Below are 13,580 nucleotides of genomic sequence, written 5' to 3' on the forward strand. Positions count from 1 at the left end.
CAGCTCAGCCTGGTCGGGGCCAAAACCTGGAAGGAGAGTCTGGAGTCCAGGGAAGGGCTTGGGGGACCCCTGTGAATTTTAGTTTTACTCCACCTTTAGAATTCTAGCAACCACAAATGTATACACCCCCATTTAAGGATTAAGTGTTGGGGAAGAAGGCCTATGACCAGCGTGTGTTAGCAAGTGACAAATCAGAAACAACTGACTCACTCTGGGCCGTCCTAAGCCAAGCTTAACCTACCATTGGTACATGTGAGAAGCAGGAAGTGATGTAAAGAACTGCCTTCATATTTCACCTCAATTCCTGTGAGGGAGAGCTTTGGCAGAGTTGGCCCTGGAACTTAAGCCTGAGGAGCTCCTCAGACTGCTTCCTTTTAGATGGCCACATGGTGAGTGATAAGGCTGACTCCCCTTTCCCTTAGCTTTCTGGAGAGGTCCCTTGGCCTAGGCCTCTGAACTCCTGCCTGGCTCAGACCCAGCCAGAACAGTTTTTATTCCCTTTCCTCTCTTGTTCTCATTCTTAATTTCTTCCTTCTATTGAAATTAAACCACCATAAAATTCTATTCTGACTTGAGTATTTCATTGGGATTTATAATTTAATTCCTTGGAGACCAACTTAACAAAAAAGTATACATATATGTGTGTGTGTGTGTATATATATATATATACAGTCCAACCCCAAATTTACCCTTAACAGTATTGAAAATTTTACCCTAAAACCCCCAACACCCCCATCCCAGGGGAGGGCAGGCCATGCCCAGCCCAGACCTGTGTATTCTCTCCTCCTGAGCCCCAGAGACAGCAGAGAGGAATTCAGAGCAGCAGCTCCGGGGCCTGAGGCCAGCAAAGGAAGAATTGTCCAGGGAGAGAAACCCTTCCAGGGCTTTAGCCCCACAGTGCCTGCTGGAGCTCAAGACCTGGAGTCAGGGAGGCCTGAGATCCCCCCCTGCTGGACCCTGGACAAGTCACTCTATCCTGCTTGCCTCATTTTCCTCCCCTGTCCAATGGGCTACAGGAGGAGTGGGCAAAGCCACCCAGCCTCTACCCAGAAAGCCCCAAAGGGGGGGAAGAGGCAGCCAGACCTGAATACCCTGAGCCCAGCAGACATACAGACACCCCCAGACTGTCCTCTGTCCACCAGGGCTCAGAGCTTGGACTCAGTGGCTGCTGCTGCCTTCTGTGGCCTCACAAAGGGCAGGAGAGGGTTCCTGTGCTTCCCCCAGGTGTTTTGGTGTTTGGGCCTTGTGGGTTGGGGCAGGTGCTGAGGGAGACCCTCTTCAGCTGGCCCAGAGTCCCAGGATACCCCGAGGAAGAAGCTCTGTTTCCCCCCAGATCCTCTCTGGACCACCTTCCCCACAGCCCCGGGCTCAGGCTCTTATTTTCTGGATTCCACAGTGGGGTAAACTGAGGCAAAGATGAGGGCCTTGGCCCTGATCCCCCTGCTGGGCAGTGTCTGAGGCCATGTTTGAGTCCAGATCTTGGGGGTTCCAGGCAGGAGGGCAGCTCTTGAGTCACCAGATTCCTCCACCTGGGGAGACAGTTTGCCCCTTTGGGGAGCCCCTGGAGTCCCCCCAAAGCAGGAGCAGCAGGATGTTTAGAGAGAGCCCTGGAGGGGGGAAACCTGGGAGGGTGGCATGGACCTCAGCCTGGACTGTCAGCTGCTGCCCTCGGGCTCAGTTTCCTTCTCTGTCAGAAGGGGGGATCCTGTAATGGACTTCTCCATTAGTGGCAATGAATGTCCCTGAACAATCTGCAGGGATCTAAAAAACATTATCCACAAGCAGAGGATAAACGGAGTAAAAACACCGATGAAAAGCAACTGCTTGACTTCAGGGGTTGAGGGGATATGACTGAGAAGACTCTAAATGAACACTCTAATGCAAATACCAACATCATGGAAATGGGTTCGAATCAACAACACAACAGTGGAATCGCACACTGGCTATGGGAGAGGTGGGGGAGGGAGGGAGGAAAAGAAAATGATTTTTGTTTCCAATGAATAATGTTTGGAAATGACCAAATAAAAAATAAAATAAAAAGAAGGGGGGATCCTGGTGCCACTTCCCCAGGCCCTGGGGAGCAGAGATCCATGGAATGATCAGTCAGCTCTGCAAAAGGGCCACAAAGGCTGAATTCTGTAGGACTTGCTAGGAGGGAGTAAAGATTCTCTCATCTTCCAGCCATGCCCTGGGCTTTGTGGACAAAGTTGGGTGATCCACCAAACCCTGACTCTGATTATGAACCTGAGACCACACCACATATGCAGTTGTGCTTAGGTCCTAGAACTCAAGGCTGATGTTCCCCCAGATGGTGAGCAGGGTAGAAAGATGAAAGCCATGGGGTCACCCAGTATCCTTGCACCCAGGCCCTAGCAGGCCCTGACAAAAAGGTCATAAGTTCATTACCCTTGGATCCTGGGAATGGGGCTATCTGATCTTGAACTCCAGGCCTTGCATTCCATAAGTCTGACAGGTGGACTGCAGGTTCTCTAGTCTTTCTTTAATCCATTGACTTTTATTAATTCATAATAATAAAAAAATGGTGTAAGGAATTAAAGGTTTGACTAAAATATGTGAATTATAAAATAATAGTGATCACCAATTTAAAAATATTATAGTTCAAGTCAAAATGAGTTTCAATAGCTTTTATTTACAAAGAAAAATACAAAAAGAGGATAGTGAAGATATTTATCCCAGAATGACTTTTTAACCCTAGACCACAGTTAAACCCTCTCCAGAAGTCAGGAAAGGAAAGCCAGATATTCACTCGACCCAGACCCAGTTCAAGTCCCAAGTTACATCCAAGAGACAGATCAACCAGTCGAATAAGACAACCATGACCTTCAGCCACAGAAGTTCAGGGCTTTTATAATCGTTTTCGTCCCTTCCCCTCTTCACAGGGGCCAATCATAGCTTCCAAATTGCCTAGCACTGTTTAGGTGGGTACTGTCTTGGGGGATCCACTTCTTAGCTTCTGAAGGTGTTAACCCTCATAGGATTCACAAATTTCTGATTGATTGGGTTAAAAGAATTGAGCTTTCCAATTAAGTGACTTGTGAATTCTCTTACTTGGTAACAAGGGGGAGCTCTCCAAGTAAGTGTTAACTTAAGTGTTAACTCAAAATAGACAAAGAGAATAAAGAATTCCCCTACATCAGGTGAGAGAAAAAGGAGGATATTGGACACATTAGAAAAGAGTGGATTAAAGGTATATATTCATGTACATATAAAAAGCTTCTTAGGGAGGGAGATTTCTTTACTCTTCATACGGAGAGATTAATATCTTCCTTCTGAAGGGTGCCTAACTTCCACTAATTTTGTATAGAAGTTACCAATCAAAAATTAATACTAATTAATATATGCTAGAGAATAATGCATGATTTTATCTCATAAAATAAGGCCTGTCTCCAGTGTGAATTGTCTGATGTGTAGCAAGATAGTCCCTCTTTGTGAAAGCCATACCACACTGTTTGCATTCCTAAGGTTTCTCTCCAGTGTGGATTCTCTGATGTTTACTAAGAGAGCCCCACTGTGTGAAAGCCTTTCCACATTGTTTACATTCATAAGGTTTTTCTCCAGTGTGGATTCTCTGATGTGTAGTGAGATGACTTCTCTGAGTGAAAGCCTTTCCACAATGTTTACATTCATAAGGTGTCTCTCCAGTGTGAATTCTCTGATGTACAGCAAGATAGCCCCACTGTGTGAAAGCCTTTCCACATTGTTTACATTCATAAGGTTTCTCTCCAGTATGGACTATTTTATGTGCAGCAAGAGATCTTCTCCGTGTGAAAGCCTTTTGACATTGTTTACATTCATAAGGTTTCTCTCCAGTGTGGATTCTCTCATGTGTAGTGAGATGGCTTCTCTGAGTGAAAGCCTTTCCACAGTGTTTACATTCATAAGGTGTCTCTCCAGTGTGAATTCTCTGGTGTACAGAAAGATGGCCCCTATCTTTGAAAGTCTTTCCACACCATTTACATTCATAAAGTTTCTCTCCAGTGTGGATTCTCTGATGTTTAACAAGACAGCCTCTGTCTGTGAAAGCATTCCCACATTGTTTACATTCATAAGGTTTCACTCTAGTATGGACGCTCTGATGTTTATCAAGAGAGTCCCTCTCTGTGAAAATCTTTCCACATTGTTTACATTTATAAGATTTTTCTTGAGAGTGGACTCTCTGGTGTTTGCAGAGAGAGACCTTCCATGGAAAAGCCTTTCCACACTGTGTACATTCATAAGGTTTCTCTCCAGTGTGGATTCTCTGATGTTTAGCAAGAGAGCCTCTCTCTATGAAAGCTTTTCCACATTGTTTACATTTATAAGGTTTCTCTCTAGTATGGATGCTCTGATGTTTATCAAGAGAGTCCCTCTCTGTGAAAATCTTTCCACATTGTTTACATTTATAAGATTTCTCTTGAGAGTGGATTCTCTGATGTCTGGAGAGAGAGACTTTCCATGGAAAAGCCTTTCCACAATGTTTACATTCATAAGGTTTATCTCCAGTATGGACTATCTTATGTGCAGCAAGAGATCTTTTCTGTGTGAAAGCCTTTCCACACTGTGTACATTCATAAGGTTTCTCTCCAGTGTGGATTCTCTGATGTTTAGTAAGAGAGCCTCTCTCTCTGAAAGCCTTTCCACATTGTTTACATTCATAAGGTTTCTCTCCAGAGTGGATTCTCTGATGTTTAACAAGATAGTTCCTCCTTATAAAAGCCTTTCCACATTGTTTACATTTATAAGATTTCTCTCCAGTGTGGATTCTCTCATGTGCAGCAAGATGGCTCTTCATAGCAAAAGCTACTCTACAGTGTGTACATTCATAAGGTTTCTCTCCAGTGTGGTTTCTCTGATGTTTAGTAAGATAGCTCCTCCTTATAAAAGCCTTTCCACACTGTTTACATTCATAAGGTTTCTCTCCAGTGTGGATTCTCTCATGTGCAGCAAGATGGCTTTTCACATTAAAAGCCACTCTACAGTGTGTACATTCATAAGGTTTCTCTCCAGTGTGGATTCTCTGATGTTTAACAAGAGAGCCTCTGTCTGTGAAAGCCTTTCCACAGTGTTTACATTTATAAGGTTTCTCTCCAGTGTGGATTCTCTGATGTGTAGCAAGAGAGAACTTCCATGTAAAAGCCTTTCCACACTGTTTACATTCATAAGGTTTCTCTCCAGTGTGGATTCTTTGATGTGTATCAAGAGAGATCTTCCATGTAAAAGCCTTTCCACAATGTTTACATTCATAAGGTTTCTCTCCAGTGTGGACTGTCTTATGTGCAGCAAGAGATCTCCTCTGTGTGAAAACCTTTCCACACTGTGTACATTCATAAGGTTTCTCTCCTGCGTGGATTCTCTGATGTGCAACAAAAGAGAACTTCCATGTAAAAGTTTTTCCACACTGTTTACATTCATAAAGTTTCTCGCCAGTGTGGATTCTCTGATGTGTATCAAGAGAGACCTTCCATGTAAAAGCCTTTCCACACTGTTTACATTCATAAGGTTTCTGTCCAGTGTGGATGCTCTGATGTGCAGCAAGAGATCTCCTCTGTGTGAAAGCCTTTCCACAGTGTTGACATTCATGAGGTTTCTCTCCAGTGTGGATTTTCTGATGTTTAGCAAGATTGCTCCTCTTTGTGAAAGCCTTCCCACAGTGTTGACATTCATAAGGTTTCTCTTCAGTGTGGATTCTCTCATGTGCAGCAAACTCAGAGTTCTGACTGAAAGGTTTCCTACCTTTATCACTCACAGAAACCATCAATACACATTTACTTTTGTTATGTCTATTAAGGTCTAAACTCCAGCCACAGGCCAATCCCTCTAGGTTTCCTTGGTACATGGACATTTCAGGATGTTTCTCAGGAAACAGAACATTTCCTTCTTCATCAGGAAAGCATTTGTTATATTCACTATCCCGACAGCAGTCATTTTCTGAGATCAATTTCATATACTGATTTAGGACTGAATATTGGCTGAATTTCTCTGAAGTTTTACCAAATTCACTGTCACTTTTTGGATTTTTATTTAAGTTGATAGTAGAGTCACAGTTTTCTCTCAAAATGAAGTCATGGGGACCCTCATTCATGCATCTTTGAGGGCAAGATACTTCCACAAAAAAGCTCAAATTCATAGACATTTCCTTCACTTCAAAATTAGCCTCTGCCTCTGAAGAAAACAAATAATGATATGAAAACAGAAGGAAGGTGGACACACACACACAGAGCCATATAAGTTTGATAGCAGAAAGTAAAGTGATTTTTATTGTATTTCCCAAAGCAAAAAGTAGTTTTCAAACTTAAACCAGCAGAACCAGTCTCTGGATACACTATTTGGTCATACTTGCAAGATGGATGATTATAGAAGACTTTCACATACAATAACAAAGAAAACTCACAAGGAACTTGTGACATAGGGAGGCCTAAGATTCTCATCATACTTAGCAACTCATGTTATGAGTAAAGAATGGAGGAAAGATCTGACTGAATTCCTAGCAGCTAGACTACAACTCAAACCCTGTGCACGAACATGCTTTGTTTACAGTATTGGACAGTCTTTCTTCATTGCCCTATCTTTCCTAAAAAAGTCACTAGTCCATTAATCGTATAATTTTGTTAATCTCAGGTAAGCTTCCATTCTGTTCTCATCATTTTGGATGCACTATGTAAGGATGATATTAGACATTAGGTCTTGTTACATTAGTTTAGAGCTAAGAAGTAGCTGGCTTGAGAAAGAATTAGAATTTCAAACAGCTGAGACAGAGTGTCTGTTTAAAGTCTAATGGTTTCCTCTGTGTGGCACTTGGTCTCTAGCAGTTGGCAGTCAGACTCTCTCTGAGGGATTGGGGAAGTAACCTCTCTCTCTCTCTCTCTCTGTCTCTCTCTCTCTGTCTCTCTCTCTCATAGAAAGAAAGGAGGGAAAGACCTGAGGGGGCCAAGTGTTTTCCTTTTCCAACTTGGGAAACACTAGTGACTATATATTGCTGTTTTCATTTATTGTTTTATCTTGGAGAAGACCCAAGGAAAGACCTGGTCTTTGGTTTGGACTCTGAGTCTGTTAAAGTTCAGAGTCCTAACTTGGTTCTTGCTAAGGCTCAGTCAGTTGTCCTTTGTTATTTTTATAACTCAGAGTCAAAGTTAAGAAGCATAAGAATAATAATGTTAGTTTATTGAAGAATAGGAAAATTTTGGGTTAGTCAGATTAGGAAGGATGTGTAGCCTGTGGACACAGGAGAAGTGGTTCCTTGAGGAACCAGGGAGTTTATTTGAGTGGAGTTAGAATCCCTTAAGAGTTAGAAATCTTTTTTTATCCTTATATTTTCAACAAATAGATTATTTTTCTATAACAAGAATCTCCTTAGCATCCTTGTGCCTGGTCCTGAAGAGAAGTTCACTTATTAATTTCACTTCACTTATATAAGCTGAGGATACTTTGTGAGCATAGCAAGCAGAGTATCAAAAATGGTTTATAACCCATAATCAATTCCTTGCCCATCAGTTTTATAGTTTGCCTATTATTTTTACAACTATTACATGGTCATTCTTGGAAAATTTTGTATGCTAAACAGAAAAACAAGTTCACTCTTTTTAGCTCTCATGCAAGAATTCTCAAAGTAGATGCACAGATATTATGCCATTTAGTGTAGACATACTATATATTCACCTTATTTTACGATCTACCTTATATTACGTCTCATATCCTATACCGAGTCTATTGTCCATCTCTCAGGAAATGAACAACATGATTCAGCATTGGAATGACAGCCCTCACCAAGTCTAACACTCCCTTCACTACAGGAGATGAAAGCCTTTTGGGATAATATTCCTATTACACCTGCTTTCACCTCACTCACCTGGGCAGGAGTTTCTTGGGTCTTTTTGCTCTAGCAGCCATGATGCTTTCCCTTGTTGAAAACAGGAGATAAAATTTTCTCTAGGAACTGGAAGCCCTGGGCATAAGAAAGAAGGAAGGGATTAGGAGAGAAGAAAATATAATCTTAAAAGAAAGGAGGCATGTAATTAAGGCCTACAGATAAGCTTTTGTTGTATTCATTGTTGAGACATTTGCAGGATGGCAGAGATCATTGAAATCATTTCTAATCAGAAAAGCCCATCTTTATTTATGTAAACCTTAAAATTTCACAGACTTATGAATGTTAAAAATTTTACTCCACATTGAGGAATCCTCCAATTCCCTACTTGAAATAATTCCCTACCAGATAGTGAGAATTCTACTTGAATGTGAAAACTCCTTGCTATGGGAGGATCTCTACCCTATCCCTACTTGGGACTGCTTTAGGGGAGAAAACACCTTGCTATGGGAGGACCTCTATTCCATCCATACTTAAGAATGCTTTAGGGCAGAAAATTCCTTGCTAAACAATGAAAGTACTTGAAAACAATACTTATAAAGGAAAGGAGTTCTTTGAGCCATGCCTATTTTTGGAATTGATACAATGGGATGCTAAGTGCCTATAAAGGTGGGGCAACTTGTAAACTACTTAGACCTAAAAGGTGAAAACTTACTCAGAAGTTTTCTCTTAATGAAATTAGTCGACACAGCAGCATTTTTTTTCTGACTTACTAAAGAGATTAATCTACTCAGCTGTGAATTCAAAATGGGCTGTCTTTTGGAAAACATCTACAGTGATTGGTAGATGGAAGAACTTAGGGGAGGTGACATAGGAGATTTTGCCCTTAAAAAGAAGAGCTCAGAGAAGAGCTGGAAGTCATTCTGAAACATTCAGATTGAGGAGGACTCATTCTGAAACATTCAGATTGAGGAAGGACTGATTCTGAAACATTCAGATGGAGGAGGGAGCTGGTGAAAGCAGCTGAGATGATGCTGGCCTGGTGTCACTAGAATCCCTGCTTAGGCAGACCTTGTGGTGAGTGTTAAAAGACTGACTGACTGATCTCTCTCTCTTAAGACTCAGGTCTAGGCCATGTTGGCTTAAGGCCCTTCATACTTATTTCCTTTTTCTCTCTTTTCTTTAATTCCACATTTGTATTAATTAAAATCTCTATAAAACCCAGTTGACTTGGGTATTTGAATAATTGGGAATATTTCCCTGGCGACCACCATACATTTGATTTAAAAACCAAGACACTATAGTGAAACATATTTTCTGCAGTCAAATTTACTCACCCTCTCTTATATCTTCCACCATTTTAACTCACTACAGTTTATGGGCTTCACTATTTTAAATCTCACATTTACCTCTTGAAATAGAAGGATAGGCACATTCCACAGCCTTGATCATCTAGAACTTAAAGGCAGCTGGTAGCAAAGGGATGAGATAAGAACTTGGAAGTCAGAAAAGCAAATTTAATACAGCCTCTGAGAGATGGTAAGTGGAAGTGGGTGCCCCGAGTAAGCTACTTAATTTAATCTCAGTTTGTCTTAGTTGCCTCAACTATGGCAATAAGGCAATAAGACTATCAAACTCACAGGGATGTTGTAAAAGAAATTATAGTTATGAACTTTACCCAGGACAGGTCATAGAGCAGGAATTTTGAAATGCTTATTCCCTTCCTTTCCATTCCTAACATCTGGCCTGGTATTTGAGGGAAGAATGAAGGAGGAATAAAGATAAACTGGCTAGACTAGGCAGAATTAGGAGCTGTGAGCAACAGTTTTATACTTCTTTTTTTAATTCCCTTATTGTTATGAATATAACAATCCTCTCACATTCACTTTCTGTATGTCTACTTGTGCATGTTAAATGTGTTTCTTATGATCATCATAGGATTCAAGTTTTTAATCCACTCTGTTATCTGCTTCTATTTTATGGGGAGTTTATCTCATTTACAATCAGAGTTATGATTAAGATATATGTATTCCCCTTCATCTCATTTCCCTCTTTTAATCCAATACTTTCTCCTTCACTGTGTCTCTACAAAATTCTCTTTTAATCACTTCCACCATTTCTCCTCCCTTATATTATTCCTTTCCCTACCAGCACCCTTCTTATTCTCCTACTACTTCCCTATAGGGCCTCTTAATCACTCCCTCTATTCCACCTTCCTTATATTATTTCCCTCCATCCACTACCTTTCTTATTCTCCTTCGATTCCTCTATAGAAGATAAAATTTTATACCCCAGAGTCTGGCTGTCATTTCTGATGACAATATTACTGACTGCCAGTCACCATTCTCATTGACCCCTCCACTATAATAGTTTTTCTTTCTATGCCTCTTTATTTGAAGTAATTTGCTCCATGTTACTTCTTTTTCTCTCAGTGCAATCCTCTTTTTCATCCCTTAATTTTTTTTGCATATCTTCCTTCATTCTAAGTATTCTTCAAATAACTACTATGATAAGGAGAACAATTTTAAGAATTAAAAAATGTCATCTTTCCACTAAGCATATATACAATTGGACCTTATTTGAGTCCTGTAAATTTTCTTATTCACCTTTTGTTTCTCTTGACTTTTCTATTGGGACATCAACTTTTCTGTTTTGCTCAGTTCTTTTCATCAGGAATGCTTGGAATTCCCTTTTTTTATTAAATAACAATTTTTCTCCCTGAAAGAATATAGTCAGTCTTGATGGGTGGGTGATTCATGGTTATAAACCCAGTTTCCTTGCCTTCCAGAATATCATATTCAACACATTTTAATCCTTTAATGTAGAAGCTCCCAGATCCTGTGTAATCAATATTGGCAGGGGCCGGGGGGTGAGGGGTGGGGGTGGAGAGGGGCTTCGTGATATCTGATTTGTTTCTTACTAGCTTAATTGACTAATTTCTCCTTAGTATGGAATTTCTTCAATTTGTCTATAATATTCCTGGGAGTTGTCATTCGGGGATTTATTGCAGGAGGTGATCTGCAGAATCTTTCAGTTGCCCTTTTAGGTTATGATTCAAGGATAACAAGGCAGTTTTCTTTGATAATTTCTTGTAACATGACATCTAGCCTTTTTTATTTTTTGTAGTCTAATAAATCTTAGATTGTCTTTCCTGGATCTATTTTCTACGTCAGTGGTTTTTTTTAAGTCACATTCCTAACTTCTTTTTATTTTGTTTTATTGTTTCTTGATGTCTCATGAAGTCATTAGCTTCTATGTGCCCAATTCTAATTTTAAAAAATGATTGTTTTACATGACCTTCTGATCCTCCATTTCCATTTGGTCCATTTTACTTTTCCTAGAACTCTTTTCTACACTGGATTTTTTTACCCTCTTTTTCAACTTGGTCAACTCTACTTTTTAAAAAACTTTTCTTCATTGGATCTTTGTGCTTCTTTTGTCACTTGACTAATTTGGCTTTTTCAGGTCTTATTTTCTTTTTCTATTACTTTCATGTCTTCTCCCCATTTTTCTTCTATTTCTCTCATTTGATTTTTTAATTCCTTTTTTAACTCTTTCAGCACCTGAAACCAATTCTCATTATTATTTAAGTTTTTCATGTGGAGTTGTTTGTATCCTAATCCCTGCCTAAGTCTATGCCTTGCTCTTCTTTGCCTCCCTAGACATTTTCTATGGTTAGATATATATTTTTTTATATTTACTCATTTTCCCAGACTTTTTCCGCCCACTTTGACTTATAGCTCTGTTTTCAGGGTTGAGGGGACATTCTGTAAAAAAAAACTTCAGTTTTTCTTTGCTGCTCCCCTCAGCTGTATTTCTGGCTTTCATTTCTTCCAAGTTGGTACCATGCCCTATGGGCTGGGTTCTCTGAAAGCTATTGATTTGGTCTCCTCTAGAGACTCCTGATGACTTACAGGGCTCAGAGAACTGGGAATTACTTTGCCCTGGGGTTAAGGGATTCACCACATGATTCAACTGGCCAAGAGACTTTGGGACCTCACTATAGCCTAATGCCAGGCCTTTGTATTCCAAGGGGTGGGCATGGGATGTGCTAATAATGTATAGTGATGAAGGGTCCCAGGGTCTTGAAGTTGGCCTGTGCCCAAGTTCGGAACCTGTAGCACTAGGTGAGGGGTGGGCTGTCTGCACTCCTCTATGCGCAGTTTTACTTCCCATTCCCCGTTTATGTCCCAATACACTCTTTCTGTCTAACTTTCAAGTTGTTTTCCTCAGAAGATCCACTTCATTCTTACCCATGTTTGTTCTGTGACTAGTAATTTAAAAGCACATTTTAAGGTTGCTTTGAGATACTCATGGTGGTTCCAGCTTTTGCTTCTGCTGTGCCACCTTCTTGGCTTCACCTCTCCCACTAATACGTAATAATAAATCCATTCTAAAGACCAGACTCAGTCCAAAGGGGAAGAACCTGCCTGTTCCCTTCAATGCCCATTTTCAAGGAAAAGCTGCCTGGGTATAAACAGTGAATTTGCACACAAATTTCAGGTCAAATTAGAGGCTGGACTAGATGCCTTCTGAAATTAGCTTCAGGAATGTAAATCTATAACACTCATTTAAGTGTTCACCTGAAGCTACCTATAACAGAGGAGAAACAATTTGTGGGACAAGAAAGGAAAGTCCTAGCTTCCTGTCACATAATTCAAAGACATTTTTTAATGAAAAGCAGGAAGGAGGGGACCCCTAGGCAGAGGTGAGCACTTTTTCTTTTTTAATCATTGACAAAGGTTCAAAATCCTATAATCTGGCTTGGAATGAAGACTTTTTTTAATGGCAGATTCAGGTTAACAGAGATAATCATCCTTACCCACAGAGAGTAGATTCTGCACATTCTCCAGCATGACCTCCAGGTATAGCTCTTTTTGAGAATGGTCCAATAGGCACCACTCTTCCTGACTGAAGTCCACAGCCACATCCTTGAATGTTATTGGCCCCTAAAACAGCAAAGGTCACAGGATTTAGAGCTAAACCTTCAAATTTCATCTAGTACAACCCTCATCAACTGACTGGAGGAAAGTAAAGCACACAAGGGATTTACCGAAACTCCTAACCTTGAAGGGTGTCAGAGCCAGTATTATAGACCAGTCATTCAGAGCCCATGGAATATTGACAAAGGCATTTTGTGACTGAAGTAAGAATCATGTTATGAAGAGTAAAACCTGGAGAAATGTGTTACTCTGAAATGCTTTTCCCTGTGGAATCAGAGATTCTGTGGATGAGGAAAAGAGAAGGTGATCTGAAATTCCTCATCATCACAAGTCAGAGTGGATCTGGTAAGAACATTTTTTTGAACAGTTTCTGAGAATGTAGCAGTACTGTGTATTCTATGGGGGGAAAATGCCAGTGATTAATGACGATAAAAGGAAGAAAAAGGAATTCTCTATCTAATTTGATGAGATCAACACTGACAAATCCTGTGATGGAAAAATATGGTCTAAACTGATCCTGATGGCAATGGTCAAGGGACAGTTAAAGCAAGATATCATTGCAAAGGCAATTTTCTTGTTGTGGCCATATTAGGAATTCACAGGATTAATAAGTACTGAAACCTTCAATAAAAGGAATGATTTGGAGATTTATGCTAAATTTGTGAGGCAGAAGCACTTAATTTGGCTTTCTCAAAAGGGGCCCACTCCCAGCTCTCCTAATCAACATTGCAAGCAGCCTCCTAATCAACACATCACACAGCTTTTACAGCAGGGAAGGGACACTAGAGATAAGACATTTTATATGAAGCTCAGTGAGGCTCATATAATATTCC

General features: G+C 40.4%; 2 protein-coding genes across 5 annotated transcripts in view; one reads left to right on the top strand and one right to left on the bottom strand.

Annotated features, from left to right (window-relative positions):
- The window catches only part of LOC107652143 (zinc finger protein 260-like), an 88,634-nt gene that overhangs the window by 37,157 nt on the left and 37,897 nt on the right, over positions 1-13,580 (top strand). The gene's annotated exons all lie outside the window — the stretch shown is intronic.
- Positions 2,631-13,580, bottom strand: part of LOC100619051 (zinc finger protein 420-like) — a 30,041-nt gene continuing 19,091 nt past the window's right edge. For all 4 annotated transcript variants that reach the window (XM_056820310.1, XM_056820309.1, XM_056820311.1 and 1 more), the window contains exons 3-5: positions 12,627-12,753; positions 7,847-7,942; positions 2,631-6,162 (exon numbers count right to left, since the gene is read on the bottom strand). In XM_056820310.1, the coding sequence (XP_056676288.1) occupies positions 3,479-6,162; positions 7,847-7,942; positions 12,627-12,753 (2,907 nt within the window). In that variant the 3' untranslated portion in view covers positions 2,631-3,478. The remainder of the gene's footprint in view (positions 6,163-7,846; positions 7,943-12,626; positions 12,754-13,580) is intronic.

Source organism: Monodelphis domestica, chromosome 3, assembly GCF_027887165.1.
Source record: "Monodelphis domestica isolate mMonDom1 chromosome 3, mMonDom1.pri, whole genome shotgun sequence".
In the NCBI taxonomy this organism is placed as follows: domain Eukaryota; kingdom Metazoa; phylum Chordata; class Mammalia; order Didelphimorphia; family Didelphidae; genus Monodelphis; species Monodelphis domestica.